General features: G+C 40.3%; 1 protein-coding gene across 11 annotated transcripts in view; it reads left to right on the top strand.

Moving 5' to 3' along the window:
• mpp7a (MAGUK p55 scaffold protein 7a) overlaps positions 1 to 23,786 on the top strand; it is a 243,614-nt gene that overhangs the window by 91,264 nt on the left and 128,564 nt on the right. For 5 of the 11 annotated variants that reach the window (XM_020621347.1, XM_020621346.1, XM_020621354.1 and 2 more), the window contains one exon: positions 14,125 to 14,202. In XM_020621347.1, the coding sequence (XP_020477003.1) occupies positions 14,125 to 14,202 (78 nt within the window). Of the gene's footprint in view, positions 1 to 11,063; positions 11,116 to 11,219; positions 11,295 to 11,639; positions 11,706 to 11,849; positions 11,896 to 11,944; positions 12,000 to 12,142; positions 12,249 to 14,124; positions 14,203 to 23,786 lie in introns of those variants that run through there. The other 6 variants (XM_020621352.1, XM_020621350.1, XM_020621349.1 and 3 more) reach the window with 6 other exon arrangements.

The raw sequence follows: 23,786 nt of genomic DNA, 5'->3' as shown, positions 1-23,786 counted from the left end.
AGAACTTCCTAATTACACACAACCCAAAGGGGTGTCTTCAAATTGCTTTGTTCCAAAATCATTCAAAAATAAAAATACATAACACTGGCAAAAGCAATGCATCTATACATTAGAGAAGCTGAGCCAGTCAATTATTTGGCATTTTTGTCTGAAAATTCACTGAAATGATAAATTACTAAGTTGCTAACTCTTACAGCTCTGCCCAGTCTCACCTGTAGGGTAGGGTAGGGTAGAACTTTATTGACCCCACAGTGGGGAAATTCCAGTGTTCCAGCAGCAGTAAGGGACAAAAAGAACAGAGAGCAAGCAACAAGACACCTTAAGAACAGATACCACACACCGATCTTGATAGACAAATTCAGAAAGCACGGAAAGAAAAAAACACAAAAGAGGACAGAGCTACTGGAACTCACTCATGTCTTAACAAACAATTCGAGAATACCCAAAAAACAAGACAGTACAAGCATTTCAGAGAAACAGATATCGCTCTCACTCAAACCACAGACAAGGCAGTCTGTGATCAGAGGGGGAAGGGCAGACGTGTACGCATTCCTAGCATTAGCATATGATATGGCCCAGAGTTTTATTGTTCTTTGTGTAGGAGGGTGGCAGAGAGGGGGAGGGAGGCATGGCATGATCGAGGTCCCCGAGATAAGAATTAGGGCCTGTGGGTGCTGTGTCCGCCGAGAAACTGTGCGCCTGCACACAGCAGCAGAGCTAGTGGAGAACCGTCACCACGGACCACAGATCCTGGAGTCCCAGTGAAGCTCGTGCAGGACCTCTCCTCCTGTACACCCGCTGCAGTTCTGCCACCACGGCCAGCTTGTCCATCTTGTGCCCCAGTGCCTCACTCCAGCTCCTCTCCCAGTGCTTTGCTCCACTTCTGCAGACTCGCCCCTCTCGTCGCATCCCCATGGGAATCCCCGGCAACTCACAACAAGGAAGCCGACTGTTGGCAAGCAGAGCAGTCGGGACTGCGACACAAGGGTCCCCCTGAGACAGACTCGAAAGCTAAAAGTACAAAACAATGCAAATGCAATAAAAGTTGTATCCCTGGTAGCCCAACTCCACAAGCGTTTACGGAAAAGAGGCATAGCAAAAAAAGCAAACACAGAAGCCCAAGGAAACACGAAAATAAACACAAAAGAGGCAGAGCTGTTGCAGCTCCCTGCCACTCCGCACGGAGCGGAACCGGAAGGCCTATACCTTTAGTGCACTATTATAGGTTGGGTTGTTCCAATTCAGGACAAGAAGAGATTTATTTGTCCTATCTTAATGGGCTCCCTTTAAGTGAGGCTCACTCATATAATCCACAGAAGACTGTCTGATGCAAGGAATTTGAGATCCATGAGCAAAGATTGTTAAATTTGCTGCCCTTGTGTAAACTTGGTAACCACTAATGGTAGTGCTGACTGTATCATTTTCTGATATCTACTTCTTGATGAGATTGGACTGAATCAAAATTTTCTCAGCATAAACCTGAGCTACCATGATTTGCAAGTTGTACCCACAACGTGCTGATTGTGAATGGTATTTCCATTTGCATGATTGTTCTCAAACCACAGTGCAGTGCCCAGAATTTAAGCCATCATGCCAGGGCTAAACCCAAAGCCAAGACTTTGTAAAATGACCCACTGCAACAGGAGAAAAAGCAACCTGTCATCTCACAGCTATTCCAGCTGCAACCCTGCATGTGTGTGTTTAATCCCTCCTTCCCATCTAATTCTAGTAAGTGCCTTGACAAACTGCTCTGGATCAGGCAATATGATCAGACCTGGATAGATTAACAGAGGCCTGATAGTACATCCACTCCCGTGGGTAGATATAGAAACAGGAGGGGAAAAAAGATCAACAACCCTAACCAGGCTGATGTCAAATCAAATCAAAATCAAATTTTATTTGTATAGCACCAAATCACAACAAAAGTCATCTCAGGACACTTTACAAAGTAAGGTCTAGACCTTACTATTACATTATTATTACAGAGGGAAAACCCAACAAATCCCCCTTGAGCAAGCACTTGGTGACAGTGGGGAGGAAAAACTCCCTTTAACAGAAAAAAACTCACCAGCTGGGGTGAGTGGATAGAGGAGAGAGAAAAGATGAAAAACAAAAAGACATAACAAACAACAACAACCAATCAAAAACTGTTCAAGTTGATGTGGCCGGTGACTGCTCATCAGAGACTAGAGCTCCAGAGGCAGGTCAACATGCAGTAAGGTACAGGTGATGAGGACACAATACGGGAGAGAGGAGACACAAAATTAGTGTAATAGTGGCATATAGATGCATAGAGAGAGAGGAAAGGAGAGGAGAGAAATTCAGAGCATCATGGGGCTCCCCAGCAGCCTAGGCCTATAGCGGCATAACTAAGGGAAGGCTTAGTCACCTGATCCAGCTCTAACTATAAGCTCTATCAAAAAGGAAAGTCTTAAGTCTAATCTTAAAAGTAGAGAGGGTGTCTGCCTCCTGAGCTGAGGCTGGGAGTTGGTTCCATAGGAGAGGAGCTTGATGGCTAAAGGCTCTGCCTCCCATTCTACTTCTGTGGACTCTAGGAACCACAAGTAAACCTGCACTCTGACAGCAAAGTGCTCTGTTAGGATGATAAGGCTCTACGAGGTCTTTAAGATATGATGCAGCCTTGTCATTAAGGGCTTTGTATGTTATGAGAAGGATTTTAAAATTATTCTGGACTTTACAGGGAGTCAGTGGAGATGACCTAATACAGGGGAGATATGGCTTGCTCGTTCCTGTCAGTCCTCTGGCTGCAGCATTTTGGATTAACTGGAGGCTTTTTAGGGAATTATTGGGACATCCTGATAGTAAAGAGTTACAGTAGTCCAGCCTGGAAGTAACAAATGCATGGACCAGTTTTTCAGCATCACTTTGAGACAGGATGCTCCTGATTTTCGCAATATAGCACAGGTGGAAGAAGGCAGTTCTAGAGACTTGGTTTATGTGTGATTTAAAGGACATATTCTGATCAAAACTCCAAGGTTCTTCACAGTAGTACTGGAGGCGAGAGCTATACCATCTAAAACAACTATATTTTTAGACAGCAGATTTCTAAGGTTTTCAGGCCCAAGCAGAATGACTTCAGTTTTGTCAGAGTTTAGAAGTAAGAAATTACAGGTAGGCAGCACCGTGGCATGGTGGGTAGCGCTGTTGCCTCACAGCGAGAAAGTTCCAGGTTCACGACCTTTCTTTGCGGAGTTTGCATGTTCTCCCCATGCTTGCTTGGGTTCTCTCCGGGTACTCTGGCTCCCTCCCACTGTCCAAAGACATGCAGCTTAGGTTGATTGGTGAGTCTAAATTGCCTGTAGGCATGAATGTGTGCATGTGGTTCATCTGTGTGTTGGCCCTGCGATGGACTGGCGTAACCCGCCTTTCACCCGATGCCAGCTGGGATTGGCTCCAACCCCCCCGCGACCCCATTCGGGACTAAGTGGTATAGAAATAAGAGAAATTACAGGTCATCCAGGCCTTTATGTCTTTAAGATATGCTTGACGTTTGACCAGCTGATCTGATTCATCTGGCTTCATAGATAAATATAACTGAGTATCATCTACATAGCAATGGAAGTTTAAGATGTGCTTCCTGATAATATTGCCTAAAGGGAGCATGTATAAAGTGAAGCGAACTGGACCTAACACAGAACCCTGTGGAACGCTGTGACTAACTTCAGTTTGTGCAGAAGATTCGTCATTAACATGAACAAACTGAAATCTCTCTGATAGGTAAGATTTGAACCAACTTAGTGCGGTTCCTTTAATCCAAATAACATGTTCAAGTCACTGTAGTAAGATGCTGTGATCAGTGGTATCAAAAACAGCACTGAGAGCTAAGAGGACAAGTATGGAGACAAGTCCTTTATCTGAGGCTAGGAGAAGATTGTTGGTGACTTTCACCAGGGCAGTTTCTGTACTATGATGGACTCTAAATCCTGACTGAAAATCCTCAAACAATTCATTCTTATGCTAATGGTCACATAACTGCTTAGCAGCAGCTTTTTCAAGGGTTTTAGAAATAAACAGAATATTGGATATGGGTCTATAATTAGCCAGGACATCTGGGCCAAGAGTAGGCTTTTTGAGTAGAGGTTTAATTGCTGCACCTTTAAAAGCCTGTGGAACATAATCTGTTAATAGAGAGAGGTTAATCAGATCTAATATGGACGTGTTGTTTAGGGGCAAGATGTCTTTGAGCAGCTTAGTCGGGCTGGGGTCTAGGAGACATGTTGATTTAGATGAAGCAATCGTTGAGTTCAACTTAGAGAGGTCTATGGGAGAGAAGTGGTCCAAGTATAAATGAGGTCTCACAGATGTTTCTAAAGCCATTGTAGTTGATGGCACATCTGTGAGAGCTGTGGGAATTGTTTGGGAGGGGGGGGTGACAGTGGTGCAGTTGGTAGAGTAGTCGCTTCCCAACCGGAAGGTTGAAGGTTCAAATCTTGGTGACTGCAGTCCAAATGTCGAAGTGTCCTTGGGCAAAACACTGAACCCCCCAAGTTGCTTGTGATGGCAGCCCGTATGCACGCAGCAGCCCGAGGTCCTCGGCTCCAAACATAATTTCGTTGCATGTGTCACAATTTTACAATGACAATACAATAAAGTTTGTTCTTCTTCTTGATTAATTTTTTCTCTAATAGTTGTGATTTTATTTGTAAATAAACTCATGAAGTCTTTATTACTGAGATCTAAGGGAATACTAGAGAAATGCATTTCCTGTCGTAAATGCATGTGGATGTTGATAAGCTGAATGATCGTCCTGAAAATGCCTGAAATCAATTGCTGAAGCAGCTGAAGGATGAGAAGAAATGGCTGAAGTTCTTTGTTGAAATAGTTGAGAAGAAATGGCTGAAGTTCTTTGTTGAATAATCTGAAGGATGAGATGCAAAAAATACAAGTGGGAATGTCCTTGAAGAGCTGAACATTTTGATACCTGAGTGACTTTTCTAGCTGAAACTATGCTGAACTTCTAAAGATGTGAAAACAGTCCAGTTGGACCCCACAAAGTAGGTAAAACAAGTAGGTGTGAACGTGTGTGGGGGGGAGTGGGGGAGGGGGAGAGAGACAGAGAGAGGGCGAGTGGGAGGGGGAGAGAAACAGAGAGGTAGAGAGAGGAGTTATGAAGTGCCATTTCTCAATAGTGCTGCATTCGCTTGGGCTAAGCTACATCTAGGAGGCTGCACATCGGCTACATAGGCATAGCTAAATGAGCTGTTCTCCATGGTGCGGAGCAGTGCACTGGAGGTGATCCTCACCTCTAATGCTGCTAGCATCTGACATTTATTACAAGTATCATTATTGCTAAAGAAGGCAGAGGAATAACTGAACATGCAACACTGAGCAATTCTAATTGGAGTGTATATACAGGTAAGGCCGCAGGCCCATGGTAGCGCACTACAGCTCATGTTCGAAATGATAACTAGCGTGGAGCTAGAACATCCCGACTCCCGTTCTTTTTTGAATTATCTGAAGGATGAGATGAAATATATACAAGAAGGAATGTCCTTGAAGAGCTGAACAGGTAAATACCAGAATGGCATGTATAGCTGAAAGCATGCTGGACTTATAAAGTGCAAAAAAACGGACAGACTGCTACACAACAATAAAAGATGCTTATCGCTCTGTTCCCCACACAGCCCTCCGTCTCTCTGATCACTGTATAGGCCACCTTATTCCAACCTACTGGCAGAAACTTAAAGCTGCAAAGCCTGTGGTCAAAACAATGAAGAGCTGGACTGAGGAGGCTAAGTCAGAACTACAGGCCTGCTTTGACTGCACAGACTGGAGTGTATTTGAGGGTGCAGCTAAAGACCTGGACGAAGTCACTTAACCTGACATTTATATCAACTATTGGAGGATGTGTGCGCCTTGAGGAACTGAACATTTTGCTACCTGAAATAGCTGAAAGTATGCTGAAGTAGAATTTTTCCATTTATTTGAATGGGGCAACACTTTCAGAATAAAGCTAAATATTTAAAAGCATGATTAAAAGCAAATTATGCTGAAGTAGAATTTCCCCAATTCATTTCAATGAGGCATACAGAACACAATCCGGGTTGTTCCTTCCCCCAGAAACACACACTTTGGCTGCTGGAGAGAAATCTATATAACCTAGTAATGTTGGGCTATACAAATATAATAAAGAGCATGATCCACTTTGCAATTATTCTACTGATCATGTATTTTTGTGTTGACTATAAACCATGTAAAATTTTCTTCTAGTTTAAATACAGTACCTCTATGGATTCAGTACAACCAGATAAATGCAGTACTTCCTTTGTCAAAAAGTGATTATAGCTAATATTATCATACATGACAGGGGTTTCTGACCCAGATAAACTTTATTTCAGTCTTGTGGGTTATATTTTAAAGGTTTTAATCATGCAGTACTTACCGCTTTAAGTACCTCTAAAGGGCCAGTACGCCCATAAAATGCAGTTTATCTTCACAAAAAGCTAATTTATACTAAAATCCGGATACTGAAAAGGGGCTTTATAATCTGTTAAATATAACCAACAAGAGTAAGGTGAATGCATTTTGAGGCAGAATATCTTTTTTTAGTATCACAATATTAGCTTCAATCAAATTTTGGCAGAGAAATGTTGCATTTTACTGGTTGTACTGGCCCTTTAAAGGTACTAAAAGTAGGACTAATGTACTGCATGATTAACACTCTTTAAAATATAACCCATAAGAGTGAAATGGAGGTATTTTGAAGCAGAATACCCTTTTCAGTATCACAATATTAGCTATAATCACTTTTTGGCAGAAGAAATACTGGTTTACTGCTTGTACTGGCCCTTTATGGGTACTTAAAGTGGTACAGATATACTGGGTGGTTTATAATTTTTAAAAATATAACCCACATGAGTGAAAGTAAGGTATTGAGGAACAATACCCTTTCACAATGTTAGCTGTAATCTCTTTTTTTGGCAAGGATAGTACTCAATTTTTCTGGTTGTACTGGATCCTTAGTTATTTAAAATAGAAGAAAATTCTACATGGTTTATAGTCAACAACACAAAAATACACAGAATCAGTAGAATAATTGCAAAGTGGATAGTTTTATTTGTATAGCCCACACTACTAGGTTATATGGCAAATGTACTATGATACACAGACATAACCTACACGTGTATGTACTTTTAAATATTTAGTTTCTCAGCTTCTTTTGCCTATAATTACAATTATTCTTTATAATTTCCTCAAATGTTCAAGTTTTACAAAAGCATACCTTCATACTGCCACTGGTTGTGTATATTTTGGCATTTTATTATGGTTTGATTCTGATAAAAGCAGGAGAATGCAGATATATACTGGCAGATGCATTTTAACAGGCTGCGCGCAGTCTCACAGACCTTAATCACTTTCTGGTTAACAGTCACTCTTTGGCACATTCACTGTCACCGGGGGGCTGACAGTGGTGCGGTGGGCAGAGCAGTCGTCTCCCAACCACCCTAAAAATCCCTGAAATCAATTGCTGAAACAGCTGAAGGATAAGAAGAAATGGCTGAAGTTCTTTGTTGAAATAACTGAAGGATGAGATGCAACGCTGTACTGTGGAAGTTGAAAAAATGTAGAAAAATTATGAAAGGAAAAGCAAAAGTTCATTAATTACTGTGTGTACAAATGTGTGTGTGTGTGTGTGTGTGTGTGTGTGTGCGCGCGCGCACAGTCCCCACGCAATAAGAACTAGAAAAATGCATTTCCTGTCGTAAATGCGTGCGGATGCTGATATGCTGAAAGATCGTCTTGAAAATGCCTGAAATCAATTGCTGAAATGGCTGAAGTTCTTTGTTGAATAATGTGAATGATAAGATGTAATAAATACAAGTAGGAATGTCCTTGAACAGCTGAACAGGTAGATACCAGAATGGCCTGTATAGTTGAAAGTATGCTGGACTTATAAAGTGCAAAAAAACGGACAGACGATCCCAGAATAATAACTAGAGAAATGCATTTCCTGTCGTAAATGCGTGTGGATGCTGTGTGCTGAAGGATCACCCTGAAAATGCTGAACATTTTGACACCTGAAAGGCATATCTACCTGAAAGTATGCTTAAGTAGAATTTCCCCATTCATTTGAAAGGAGCAAACTTTTCAGAATAAAGCTAAATATTTCAAAGGAATGAAGTTTAGAAAAATCCTGAAGAGAAGCATGAATGTCCTTGAGGAACTGAACATTTTGCTACCTGAAATAGCTGAAAGTATGCTGAAGTAGAATTTTTCCATTTATTTGAATGGGGCAACACTTTCAGAATAAAGCTAAATATTTAAAAGCATGATTAAAAGCAAATTATGCTGAAGTAGAATTTCCCCAATTCATTTCAATGAGGCATAATTTTCAAAATAAAGCTACATATTTCAAAGGTATAAGGTTTAGATAAATCCATAAGACTAGCATGTTCCTGTGCTGTGGATCTCTTTGTATGTTTTTTCTATGAGGTTAGCCAGACTTTATTTTGATATCCACGCTGACAGTTCCTGTGCTGTGGCTTTCCTTTTCGTTCACCAGTCCTCCTGGTTAGTTTGTCTATTCACCTGTTCGTCCTGCTCCTCCTGCTCTTCTGGTTCCTGCTGTTAGCCTGTCTGCTGACCTGTTCATCCTGGTCTCTGCAACCATCTCTGTCCTACCCGGATTGTATATGTACATGGACTTGGTTATGTTGTTATTTTGTCTTTTTCCATTAAACCCCCTTGTTTTACTAGCACCTGGGTCTGCAATCTTGAGTCCTACCACAGTTCTCCCTCACCCTCCTGGTGAGGGGGACAAACAAAATTTTTCTGAATTTTTTGTTATTGTTGTGTCTCTCACTGTTCAAATAAACCTACCATTGAAACTGTAGACTGATCATTTCTTTGTTAGTGGGCAAACTTACAAAATCAGCTGGGGTTCAAATAATTTTTTCCCTGACTGTATCGATCAGTTGAATCCAGACTGTGTGTATATAGTACTTTATTTTTACTCCTAAGGCTCATTCCTTGGCTTGACTGCACATTACTTCCTTACTTCTGTTCTCAGCATTGGTTACTTGCCCACTGCTGCCTTACATAAGGCCATGTACATATGCATTGAGAGCCGCTGTGCCAGAGGTTCAAAATAAAGCTAAATGTTTTAAAAGGTATGAAGTTTAGACGCTGATTCTGAAGAAAAAGGAGGAGAGGAAGAGGGGGAAGCCATTGCTCTCAATTGGCATAAAGCTACTAGCTTAGCTAGCTTCTAAGCTAACAGACCTAAAGTAGCAAGTTAAATTTGGTAATTAGCAAGAACATCTGCAACACAGGTACTTACAGCTTATGTTGTCAATCAAAAAATTCAGATAAACCTAGAAAATAGTGAGTTTAATTCCTAAACAATCTGGCAGCAAGTACAGAAGAAAGTATGCTGAAGTAGAATTTCCCTTTTTACAGGAAGTGAGTACGGTTACTGCAGGAGCAAGAAACAGCAGTCTGTCGAAGTTTAGAAAACTTCTGAATAGAAGCATGGATAATAAAAACCAGATAACATAGCTTCTCAGCATCCACACAATTAAGCTCAACAGCATTGTGGGTCTTTGTCAGCCTGGCTACAGTGCTGAGTTCCTTTATCAGTGATGAATAATATGCAGTTTATGGCACTACGAAGGGCCTTTTTATAGGTTATTAAACTATCTTTCCAGGCTATGAAGAACTCTTCTGACTTAGTGGAGCACCACCTCCTTTCCAGATTTCGTGATGCCTGTTTTAGGGATCAGAGCTGTGAGGTCCAAAGAGTCATTAAAACAGCAGAAAAGATCATGGGACATGAGATGTGAAGTGTTGTGGGCAGTGGAAATTAACCAGAGGCCTTGAACCTCCTTGCAGGACTCGGAAACAGAAACACTATCCAGCCTTGTGATCTCCAGACCTCTGAATTGTATTACTAAAGGTTTCTGGAACGATCTCTAAGGTGTTGGACCCTTAACCTTAACAGTGATCCTTTGCAGTGAGTGGAACTCATGGCTTAAGAAAACTAAGATATATGAGTGTTGCGAAATGAAGATATATGAGTGTTACGTTTTTGTTCTTGTCCAGCCTCATTTTAATTTTTCCACCATCAGTTCTTATCCAGTTCAGTGTTTGTCTTCATTATTGTAGGGGTAAAGTTAGGGTGGCTTCCCTCCACTGTGTTGGCAAACGGCACTGAAGTAGATAAAGATGGAATTATTTTCTTAAATTTGGTAACAGCATTGTCAGATAGACATCTACTGTAGTGGAATTGTTTCCTATATAGTGTATAATTCATTAATGTAAATTTGAAAGTTATTAGAAAATGGTCAGACAGAAGAGGGTTATGGGGAAAAAACTATTAAGTGTTCAGTTTCGATGCCATATGTCAGAACAAGATCAAGAGTGTGATGATTAAAACAGTGAGTGGGTTTATTTACAGTTTGAGAGAAGCCAACTAGTCTAATAATGAATTGAATGCACTGTTGAAGCTGTCATTGTCGGCATCTACATGAATATTAAAGTCGCCTATTATGATTAGTTTATCTGTACTAAACACTAAATCAGACAAAATCTGAGAATTCAGTTAAAAACTGAATAAAGCACAGGTGGGCAGTAAACAATAAGAAATAGAATTAGCTTTACTGACTTAATATTAACTTTAGTGATTTCACACTGGCGAAGTTGGGAGTCATTAGCGCTAACAAAAATAACAGTCTTAAAGTATTTACACTTATCTTTAGTCAGCAGCTTCAAATCGAAGTTATTTTTTCTCATCATCTCTTTCTCTGTGTATTGTACAACCATGGGGTATTTCTGTTAAGCAAACAGAACTTAATCTGAGGCCTCTGTGGAGACAGGACACACTGCTGCTTTTGTAGCATAGTTTTTTAAGCACAGTGCACCTTCATTCATCTTTTTCCTGTCTGTTCTTCAAGGAACTTGCCTTCTAGAATTTTGATGTTGAGTGTTCTGCCTTATTTAACATACAAGTAGCACTACTTTTCTCATAGGTTGTTCTTGTTTGAGCTAAGCCATCCTTGGCCATAGAGCACTGCCTTTTACTGTTTTAAAAAATTCTAATAGGCCACTTCTGCTGTTTGCCAGGAGTCTGACCAAGGGGACTATGCAAAAAACAGGGTAATGATTTTAAAATACATTACTGTGTCATGGACAGGCACTTGGAAATTGTCCTCAACTGTAAATTAAAGCATTTCAAACTTGCATTTGCTCACTGAACAGTGGAGAAATTCCACAGTAACTAAGTAAGTCGAGGTGGTGGAGCAACAACTACCTAAACAGATGTCACGAGGACTGTGGTATGTTGGAGCATTGAAGACACTGGCAACCTCTCATTTATTTCATCTGTTTTCTTACAAAGACAGATGAAGTAACCGGAGTAGCCTGTGTGGGCATTCGTTTTGAGCTACGACTTTTGCGAACTGTTACCCATCTTTTTACAGGCTTCTACTTTAGAAGAACAGTCAGAGGACTCAGAGTACAGGGTGGAGTTGCTGGGCCTTCATGAACAGTAGAGAGTAATTACTCAAAGATGACATGGCTATGTGAAATTTAACAGATGAAGAAGGAACATTTTCAGGAATTGTGGGAAAGTCTTAAATTTGATGCCATACAACACACTGACAACAGTTTAATGCAGCACCACTTAACACTGGAATCTGCTTTTTGTATTAGCACCATTCCAGTGTTGTTCCGGTTTTTATTTAAAGGTGGGTTTTAATCTAAATGTATCCAAATTTCAAGAAAATCTGTAATGAAAATTAATGTGCATTTGCATTCACCACGATTGTGTAGGGAGCAGGAGGTGGTTTGTTGAGATAAATAGCTAGTGGTGCTCTTTTTCCAGTTACAACATTGACGAAGAAAGAAGAGAAAACATGATTTAAATATGGCATTTAGGTTTGTTTCATTTATTCATTTGAGGAGCATTACACTCTCCTCATCACTCCACACAGATCTGTTTTGGTCTGCCACTATTTTCTGTCCCTTCAGCCGACATTTGAGTACGCTCATGTGCATCATTGATTAAATTCTGTTTCCTATGTTGCTCTTCGCTTTTATCAGTACTGCAACTCTTCCAGCTCAGCCAATTGTAAAAATGTTTTTTGCAGTATTTCAAGGCGTTTTGAATTTCTGGCATTTGCAGATTTTATGCCCAGATTGAAAGTGAACCTAAAAGCTAATGGATGGAAGCCCATCCTTCTGTCCCTGGCCTTATCACTACTCTTGAGCAAGTTCCTGCACCTGTCCAGGTAATTGCAGACCTCTTGTATGGCTTGCTGTTTTTGCCACTATTTGTATAATGTCATATTATAGATATCCTGGCATTGAGGGGTCCTAAAGTCACAGCTTTTGCACTTTATAGCTGAGCTTAGCAACCATCTGCCTTATTCAGGTCTTCACCAGATTACCTCTGTAACATACCTAATGCATCTTGTTTTATAGCTAAGTAATGTCAGCTTTACATGGGGATTTGGATCTCTAACCTGACCTCGAAACATGGCTACTCTGTTGGCCAAAGCACAGTCCTAACAGACTACGAGTTTTTTGCTGTCGAGCTGAAATGACAACCTAAGAGCAATAGTTGAACTGGAATTTTGATGTGCAGAGAGGGGCACACTTATGCAAAGATGTTTAACTCATAGTATTGTCTTATATTGATAGAAAGTTATAAAACTGCATTTGAAATCCTTAGATTAGTTTCTGTATATTGTTTTGTGAATGACACCATGTTTTGGGTTTCTGGACCTTCTGGTGGTTTTAAAAGGCAGCTGATAGCTTGAATTCCTCAATGTGTTGCATGTTTTTTGTGCTGATCGCATTACAAAATCTTCAGCAGTGATGTCATTAGGACAGATCCCATTCTGTGATTTTCTCACCTCATAACATTCACCTGACTTCACCTAGCATTTACAGTATTCACAGTACTGCAGAATGCTGTCTAGCTAACAAACATGGTTTGTACAGTTAGTAGGGAAAATTATGTTCAACAATCCTAAAATTGACATTTTAATTGCATACACATCTGTAGCTGGTCAGTGTGATAGCAAACTGCTTTTCTTGTCATTTTCTGTCCTACTGAATGATGTAGAAAATTGTCCTTGCTTCGTGTGTGTGTGTGTGTGTGTGTGTGTGTGTGTGTGTGTGTAAGCTCCCACGTGTGGATTTTGGCCCTACAGACACTGAGCTGCCCCAGGGGTTTCTCTGTCGCTCTCTCCCTAGCCAGAAGGCCTTTTGTTCCACCATTGTACTGGAATGCTTCCTGGGACATCCAGCTGGATCTCCAGGCCTGGAGCCCAGCTATCCATCAGACCATGGCTCCTGTTCCCCATGCTCCATGCTGTGATGAGGAGAGACTCAGGAGTGGCTGTCGTCCCTGTCTGTTCTCTGATGGAACCTGACAGCAGCCTGTAGACTGTCAACACATTCCTGCACAGCTGCTCTTAAATCACCTATGGCATGATTGTAGTGACTTTTGTGTGTCCGTGTGTGTAGCATGAAGCACTAGTGATTGATGTGTGCGTGTAGGCACAAGCATGTGGCTGTTTCCCATATCAGATTTTGAATAATGAAGTGTTTTTGTGTGTGCAAAAATCAGTAAATATTACAGTAACAACACGCAAGGCGGGCCTACTTTCCATTTTAGTAACTCCCCAGAGATACAAGTTTGTCTTTCAACACTGTGCAGTTGTGTTGAGGCTGATAAAGAATTGTTTAATGAATGTAACAAGACTGTTGAAATGATTTGGAATTCTCACTAGGCCACTAGGGCATATCATATGCATCGTCCAAAGCTGGATTGTTTATACAGGGGCTAAGCTAAGTGCAGGACTCAGAAGCACTCTGTTGGGATCCAGGAGTCTTGTGAAAGATCTGTGTGTTTTTTGTGTCTGAAAGTGTGATTATGTCGTTCTGATTTTAGTGTATCAGTGGCGTAAATGGAGACTATATGTTGTCATATATGTGTACTTTTAGCTGTGTACATCGGTTTTTGCGTGCTCCCTGATTGTACTCTCTGTGCACATGTGTGCAGTGGCTCACCGAGTCCTCTCTGTGGGCTCTGAGGCCTAATGCTGACCTTTTCCTTTTTTCTTTTTTGCTTACTAATGAACACATCTGTCCTTTCAGATCCATGAACGACTGCAGCACTATGAAGAGAGCAAACCCATCCCCATCCTGGACAGTGCTGTGGCTCTGGCCTATGGAGTAAGTTTTTCTTTTCTTTTTGAAAGGAAGCCTTACGTGATTGCAACTACTTATGAGTAGCAAATGAAATGAAAAGCAACATTGTGTTGTAGTAACATGTCGGGCTGCTGTGTGCCGCTAAAATCATGTCAATGCTTCTTGACAGAGATTCTGTGAGATTCATGGAGTTTGTGGAAGTCTGTGGATCTCTGTTGGAAGGATTAAACTTCATACTTCCAAAAGATATTCTTGATGTTGATGATGCTGGAGGGTCCTGTCAAATATCATGATTACAGCCTCCTATAAATAAATCCTGGGATTGATTTAGGTGTCACACTCTCATGCATGCTGCCATTACTATTGGTGGCAGAGAGAAACATTTACAGTGACAGTGAAAGTAGATTTTTTGGTAAACTCCACTTGGCCCTTTTGATAGATGAAACTGAATAGAAATGATTGTGTCTCATAGAGTAGTCTGAGGCTGGTTATGACAGAGGTGTTTATTAATTTATGTACTGCTTCTGTCTGACCTCCTCTGGAGACGAAAGTGCTGTGGAGCAGCTTATTAAAATGATCAAACTCCATGTTTTCTTGCATTGCAATCAGGAGCAAGACACCATTTTATTAAAATGGGAAACATTTTGGCCATGAAATGTAGTAAATTACTGACCCAGCAAGGGATATGTTGGCTGGCAGCTCATCAATTGTTTGATATAACAAGATTGTTTGGTCATTAGCTGTCCTTTGTTTGCATTTGTTGATATACTCATAATGCCACTGGAAAAAATTGAGATTAAGCTAAATAAAATTGATTTTATAGAGCAGAGGAGTATGGATTTTACTGTTTCTGAAGTCTCACTTTGTTGTTGAGTATCTCATAAAAGAACAAGAAAGACATCTAGCTATCTGTTAAAACTGGGTGAAATTTTGTTTAAAGGTTTTTTTTAATTGTTATTATTACTATTTTATTGTTAGATTAAGCTTTTATTTTGACTATACTTTCAAAATGTACCCAATTTTACATGATCCTCTGGACAAACTTCTTGGTAAATGTGCCTGGAAAATGAAGTCCTTTGCATATAGCTGTATTCAGATTTACAAGAGCACTTCCACTGCAATAGTAGCAACTTGTCTGTTTCCACCAAATTCATTAGAAAGTGGCTATGAAGGCTATGACTGTGATTCACTTCATGCTCAAATTAGTTTATTTGTACAGCAAACATAGTTTGCTTTTACTTAAATACAGAGAGACTTGGTGTAAGATGCAAGGAAAAGATGCAAGTGAGAGAAAAAACAGTCTATAAGAGACTTGGGAAGTAGCCAGACATGAACTCAGCATCACTATCTGAATCCAGAGATTGTTTATGAGGTAAAAGAGGAATCACTCTGTAGCAACTCTGTAGTTGTGTAAGAGTCAAAACCATCACTTTCAGCAGTCAGATTTTCCCAGGTAAAACTTTAATTCAAGACGTGAAAATAGTCAGGAGAGAAAACAGCTATGATAATATTTCTGTCAAAGATTTGCTGAAGCGTGAACCTGGGGTTTGTAGAATAATGAAGAATTCCAACACAAAACTTGTGTTACTGTTGTCATTACTGTGACTGTTGTTTAGTGTTAAATTATTGTAAATGGATTGGGTTTTTGTTTATGTGACGTTGTTATGCAAGTTTGTATTATTGTTTTGTATTTATTGATATTTATATTTTTAAGTTGTTAATATATTATTCAGTTTGAAGTTTAAATTTCCCTTAGAAATAAATAAAAAACACAGTTTCAAAAGTGCAGTGCTCCCCCACTGGTTGACCTGTTAATGAGAAGTCATCACACAGATCATTCAGCCAACTGGACAACTGCTGATAATTTTCCTCCATGGCTCTGCTGCTCTCCTCAAGCTGTGAAAGACATTTAGTGATTCACTGAAATACATCTGCCATGGTATTGCTCATTTGTAATATTTATTTTGAGTCATATACTGTATGCACATACAGTATATAGTGACCCGATCACATTCACTTGTGCACGAAACACAAACACACACCTGTGTAAACCCAAGAAACAGCCTGGCACGGTGGATTGAGAGGAGGAGAAACCTTTTTACTAGTGTGTGGTTTAGTTTGAAAGCTCTGTATATTGTAATCAAAGCCTCTCTGGCTATTCCACCCCTTCTAAAGAGCCTGCAGCCATACATCATCCAAATTAGTACTGAGCCAAGAGAAAGACTAGAGAAAGAGTAGCTGAATTTCAAAAAAGTCAGTTGGGTAAAGAGAGAGGAATCAAGTACAGAGTGTCCTGAGAGTGTCTGGAAAGACAGGGCAAAGGTTTTCCTGACCTTACAGGCCACAAGTGTCAGCGCAGGAGCCAGATCGCACACCAATACAGATGACTGGACTTCCAAAACACCCAGGACCCTTAAAGGAACCTGGGTGGCTGAGCCTGAACCTGTAGGAACAGTCTTCTCAACAATAAATTGTATTTCTCTTTTTCTTTCCATTTGTCCTACCCTGCTGTTGCTCTGCCAAAGTACACTACTAACCAGATAACACCAGAACAAGAACTTCACTACATTAAAGCAGCCAAGAAAGTGTGAAAGATTGCTTTTGTTTCTCTTTCCTTGGTCTTTGTACTGCCTTTCCAGGTTGTGGCAATTGTCCAAGAGACCCCCAACACTCAGCCTTTATCTTCCTGGTATGCCCATCAAAGCATCTCCCTGGGATTATCAGGTATCAGGATAAAGCCTAGAGATGGTGTATCAAAGTGTCTCATAGCACACCGCAGTCCTGTGTACTCTTTCCTTGGCCTGTCAAAAAACAGAAAAAACCCCAACCAGGAATGTTGAAGTGTATTAAAGCAGATTTGTTTTTCACTCGTGTCACTGTCACTGTGTCAGTGGTGGCTGATAGGTGAAGTGCAATGGGAGCTATATACAATGAGATGAAAGTCATTTTGGGCTTGGGTTTCAGCTTATGGAGGCTTAATTGATTGCTCACCATAAAATGAAACTTCAGGCCCAGGCTGCACTGCTTAACACAGCAGGTGACTGCTCAAGCAAATTTAGCACCACCAAAACACTCATAAGATGATTAGTACTAGGCCCATGGAACATGTGCTGTATTACTGTATACAGTATAAAGACGTCAGTGGGAGACTCCATGAATGTACATACACATTGATTACTGCCCAACATACACATTCATTACTGCCCACACAGTCTCTTTTCATTTCTCATTAGGACTGAAAGAGAAGCACTGCTGCCTTATTGTGGAACATGAAATACCACATTACAAAAGGGCAAATCAGCCTCAAAATATGAACCAGTTCTGTGAAAGTTCCAGGTTGCTGATCCAGTCAGTCTGTCAGTGGTATTGAAGGCTAAGGCCATCACATCAACAGTGAGCTGAATGTCAGCCCCTTTTTTCTAGGTCAGTGTCATCTGAACTAAGACTGTATGTCCTGGTGGCTCACTCAGTCCTCAGTCCCTCAGGCCAGCTTCCCAACACCTTTATATTCACCCAAAGACCCGCTGTTACTTGGGAAGACCACTGGGTGCCATCAGAGAGCCGGCAATCTGGTCTGCAGTCCATATAGAGAACTGGTAATGGGACAGAGGCACAGAGAGAGAATGACAAATGGCCTTATCATTGTCAGGTTGTACTACTGTACAGCAAATTAGGACTCCAGGATACTCAAGTATCTTAAAAATGTAAATGAAACTCAAACCAAGCACCATCAGAATATGACACTGTTACTGTCAAATAGAGATTTAATCTAAGAGTTTGAGATGTAAAGGTTGGTCTTCAGTTTTGAATTTCAGAGCCAGTAATGATAAGGAAATTGTCTTTTTTGTCATGGATACTGATACAATGACTGGGAACAAAGTTCTTGGTTTTGGAAAATTATTGAGTTACTTAGTCTCATAGCATTTTATTATTATTATTATTAATTATGTAGTTTTTGCCATCCCTGGTAGGCTAGTGGTTAAGGCGCAGCGCTCTCACCGCTGCGGCCCGAGTTCGAATCAGGGTTGTGTCAGGAAGGGCATCCAGCGTAAAACACGTGCCAAATGTCAACATGCGAATTGTCAGTGTGACGATTCACTGTGGCGACCCCTAAACGGGCAAAGCCGAAAGTGACTTTCTATTAATTATGTCAGTTTTATTTTTTTACGTACTATTTTAAACATGTCAGTATTTAGACTGTGAGCCCTTAAATCTGTGAGATCTTGAAACTTATACAACAGTCACGTCTGCACCAGGGTTAATATGACTGGCTGTTATCGACATTGAGTTTAGTTGAATAAAACCCTTCAGTGGCACTGACACTATGCTGTATATCAGGGACCAAGTGAGTCAAATACATGAGAGATGGTCCTATTTAATGGGGGTTTTTTTCCATCCAAAGTCAATGTTCATTTAAAAAAATCCTATTAATTCATCTGACAAGACAAAATGATGCAGCTCTTTTTCACCCTCCATGAATGGAGGTCCAAAATCTGAAACTGGGCTATACCCAAAAGCAGCAATCATGTAAAAAAAAAAAAGGAGGGACACAGAAACAGTATACATTACACAAGAGAAATAATATTAACTGTTAATAGTTTCTTAATTCAAACTACAATATTAATTTCCTTTGTATAATTTAAGAATATCATTTATATTGAATTTTGCATGTGCAGTTATGACTTATGCAGTTATGATCTCTCCCATGAATTCAGATGAGTTGGTTCTAAGCAGTTATCACACCATTTGGTATATAGGTAAGTCTATGCCTGACGATCCCATAAACTGGAGGAATGCTAGATCAGGAAAAAGAAACTCAGTACACAGCTGAAACAACTGGTAGAGCTCAACTACCAATGCTAAATACAGTGTATTTTGTAAAAACTGCCATGGTTGAACTTTGTACCTTATTAAAGTTAACATCATCTAATGACAAATCCAGCATCAAATGAAATGAGATTTTGGGGAGGCACCAAGCAGCTTATGAACCTAAGAGACATGTGACTGGGCCTTCACAATCTTCATGCATAACTCTGTAAAATCTAATAAAAATGCTGCATGAAACTGAATCCAGATTAAATTCTTACTGTAGTCATCCAATGTATTATTGATTAGTGACAGTAAAACAAGCCAAAGTAAATTTTGTCCATGATATGAAATGGATGACGCAGACTTTCTGATATTAGATCTTTTCAAATAATAGGCTAATAGTTTTAATAAAATTTATTTTTAAAGAGGTCAGCTTTATAAACTGGCAGATAAATATCAAGGTAGTGAGCTCGTAGCTATTCAAAGTCCAGCCAGAGCTACACACTGACTTGGTGGGAGCAAACTTAGTAAAACAAGGCAGTTCCTGCTGTGACATTGAAGAAATGAAATACAGCCTCAGAGGAGACAGCATCGTTTTTGCCTCCTCCCTCACTTTTTGTAATGGTGTGTGAGGATGGAAAATGTGATTGTAGCAGGGAAGCTTGAAGGTGGAGACCTGAGTGTGTTGTCAAATATGTCCCATCTGTTCTCCTCACTTAGACTGGACAAAAAGGAGGACTGAAAATTTGCAGTCGTCTGTACTTCTGCCCTCCCTTGCTTGCTGGTTGATGCTGTATCAGAGCCAGAGATGTTCCCTAACTAAAGTCCCTGACCCCGACTCACCTCCATCTCTACCTTCCTGTTTTTTTGTTTTTCTCAGTTTTCTTTCTCTTCCCCTCCTGCTTCCCCTGAAATAATGCAGGGAAGAATGAGGTTAAGCTAGAGTAAACTTAATCACTGTGACAATCCAGCTTTATCATGTTCTGTCTCCTATGGTGTCAAAACTTTAAATAATGAAAATAATTAAATAAATAGAAGTAATGAAAATCATGAATAGACTACCCCCAGTCACACGTACATGCACATGGCATCCTCCCTAACCTTTGGCCCCCTGCCTTTACCTCTGCCTCACCTCTGTTGACTAATCCCCACACCATAGGGATCATTAGTCAAACAAACTGTAGGTTTTTCTAACCTTGGTCTTCATCTGCCTGAGTGTTACACTTTAAGGAGGGCATTGAGTTTTGGGGAGATTTCACTGTTCAGCTTATGCAGTGTGTGGTGATGACAACAGAGGCAGAAAAATTATCCATTTCTTCTTGCTTCTTTGCTACATGCTGAGACTTTAAATGTACACTGTGTCTGTTAATCCTATCATAAGTTACTGACTGGACCATTTTGTTATTTACATGTTTTATTTTTACATTTTTTTAAATTAATGGTTTATTGGTTCCAAGTGACCAGTCACATTTCCATCCACTGCAAAGTTAATTGTAGTTTTAACAGGTGCAGTCCATTTAACAAGTCCTCTTATTGGAACAGACAGCTGAGTGGTTAGGTAATATAGGTAATATTATTGCCGGCATTTGTTGGTTTGTTCACAGCATAACTCACAAAGCAATGAATGGATTTTGATCAAAAATTGTGGGAGGTATGATATGGCCCATGGTACAATCTGTTAAATTTTGGTGCTGATCTGGATCATTGTCCAGATCCAGGTTTTTATAAAAGGGGTCTTCCCCATTGTGAGTGTTGGAAAGGCTGCTGACTTTATGTGAGAGCCCCGTTGTGGTAGAAGTTCATGGCTATGCTGCTGAGCACTTGGAGTAATGATGAGTGGAGGTAATAAGTATGTAGCATGAGGAGAGCTGGAAAATGGACTCTCAATTGGACTTACATTCAGAAAAATGTTGTGAGTTGTGTGCATCTACGTATGAAGACCCCTAGGTCTTGTTAATTCAGTCTGCATGGGACATTTATTTAATTGTTGTGACATACATTGATTGCTCATGTTTGTCATTTTTCTTGAATATCTTTCAAACTAACAATGATATTGGTGTGTTTCCAAATGCTTGGGATAGGTTTTCATGGTCAAGGAATCGTATTATGAGGGTCAAACAATCATGGGAATATTGCTTTCAGGAGTAGTTATTATGGGGAAACTCGCCTCCTTTGGTGAAGGTTTCTGCTCTCTGAGTGCTGTCTAGCATTGTCTAATTTTTAGCCTGAGGTCTTCGATGTCTCCAGATTGCTTTAGTCCAAGCAACACAAAGATATTCAGCTGGCATTGATGTGTGTTGGGGATTCATTTTCTAGCTAATTTATTCAGCACTACATCTTATTTTTCTTAAAACAATTCAATTTTCATATGCTAGAAGTAAAGGCAATGTGCATCAAACACAGCTGTTTAAGGACACCTATAATACCTTGGTGTCTACATTCTTAACAGATAGATTGGCCCAAGGACATTTTGAAACATGTGCATCATGTGCACTATGACCATCTATGCACATCCACATATACAGTAACTCTCCCTTCCATCTACACACATGTGACGTGAAGACACCACAGTCTATGATTTCCACAGGCTTCTGATCCCAGTTCAGTATAAGCAGGTCTTTGTGTGGGACAGTACACTGCTCCTCTCCAAACTGCACATCCAGGAGTGTCCACCAGGACCATCCATAAATCAGGTCGCAGACGGAGGAGCGTGGCTTGGACTTTAGAAGCAGAGTCACTCATCTTACAACTACCAGACATTCATCATGAAAATAGTCCAACTGAATCCCACTGCTCAAGGATGCTGTCATGGCTTACATTGTTTCCAAGAGGAATGGACTTTGGATTTTCAATGAAAAATATTCCTACTAAATGCAAATTTTATTCAAAAGAAAGGTGGCAACAAATGGGGATTCTTGGCCCCATGACAAGGTGAGACCATAAATCCCTCTGAGCTGCACCTAAGATGCACAATATCACATTTTCTGTCCAATGGGCCCCCTAAAAGTACTGGCGCAGCCAATACTACTGAGTATGCAACTGTTTTTTTCACACATACCTTTGAGGAGTTGCTTAACTATTACATACTCTATTATACAATATAACACTTTGATTGGATCTCTTTCTGCTGATCTCCAGATAGTAATAGGATTTTTTTTTACTTAATGCCACTAATTGAAATAAGGCAAAATAGCCCAGATAATGCACAAGAACAATGTGCATTGAAAAGAAATGAAATTATTTTAGTTATAAGCAGATTCCTTCCACATTTTTAGTTATAACAGTTAAATGACTTTTTTAATTGATCAGAGTCTCACTCATGTTAGAGGAGTCTAAAATAGAATTATGAAATAGATTGACAACCTTTAGGCTTTGGTGGATGGGAAAAGCTCAAACAACTCCCCACTCCTCACTAGCATAGTTTAGGTGCCCACGACCAAGGCCTTAACACTAACCTCCTGTGGTTGTACTGAGCAGGTTTTAGGTGTGACTCTATGGAAAACTGGATTTATAATTTGTACCTCAATGTGTTAACAGTGTGTCTATGGCACATATGCACATAGCTGCTCCTCATATGCACCTCTTTGAAAATATAACTGAACATTGGAACTGCAGCAACTAGAGTTACCTTATGGAGATAGCTAGAAATATTTTTGCCAGCCTGGAGTGCTTGTTGCTCCTTTAGTTTTCCAATGCTGAGGAGATTGTTGAGTACTGTGCTCTGTAGCAGTGTCATCTCCTTTGCTGCTTACCTTCTGCAATCACTGCTCTCTGTAATGCTGAATGAAACATTGTAAACACAGTAATTGCATAGCAGTTGTTTGTTTGGTAATGCGATAACTAAGCAAACCTTCTCACTGTCACTCAATGTCAAAATGAATGGGAAAAAATGTGAACATGTAAAATTTAACCACTATATTGCCTGATCTGTAAGATACATACATTGCCAGGTGAAATCTGACACTAACTTATGAATCATTGGAAAAAAAACCCCCATCTTTTTTGGCATTTAATGGCAGAACAGAAATTACAAAGTAATTATAGTGTTGTGAATTACTGGATGACTGCCCATGTTGAGATCTAATATAAATATGGTCATATGCGTGACGTGTAAGCTACGTGCCCGTATAAATACCATGCAGTAGCCTACCTTTTTCCTGTCAGAATCTTCTCACCCCCTAAGTTCTATGTGACCATCATGGCAGGCGGTCATTCAGGGTTTCACAGAACCATGGTTGCCTTCATAGCCTCAGTTCTGTTTCATTCCTTCCTGACTGTCAGTGGCAGTAAACAAAGTGGATGATATTTACCAGCAGTGTCATGAGGATTGGACTCTCACCTACTGGTTGACCATGGAAGCCAACAGAAGAATGACTGATGCCACTGTGGATCCTGATACCACACCGAGGCATTAAAATCTAGAAAAAGTGCACAGCATCCTCCAGGATGCTGCGCACAGATCTTTGATAGCGGTGTGTTGCTGACCAGGACATTACCACACATTTGGTGAAATGATCACCAAAGGGGCAGGTTAACCATTGTTTGTTACCCCTGCTTGTGTTAGAGGTTAACCCATTTCTTTTGTTGGAAGCATGAGAAGTGTTGGTCTTTGGTTCTTGTTACCATTGCTAACTCTGAGAGACGAGACAGTCCAAGTAACTTCAAAACAGTGCTGATTTATTCAAAGGATCACAGGTAAAATTAACATTACACGCTCAGGTATCTTGCACCTCCAAACTGCACACAGGCAGATGTAAGATGAAAGACCCTGAACCCACCAGGCCTATACATTATATCCC

Source organism: Monopterus albus, unplaced genomic scaffold (assembly GCF_001952655.1).
Source record: "Monopterus albus unplaced genomic scaffold, M_albus_1.0 scaffold258.1, whole genome shotgun sequence".
Taxonomy (NCBI): Eukaryota; Metazoa; Chordata; class Actinopteri; order Synbranchiformes; family Synbranchidae; genus Monopterus; species Monopterus albus.
Note: the sequence above shows the minus strand (reverse complement) of the source record. Positions and strands in the feature narration are given on the sequence as shown.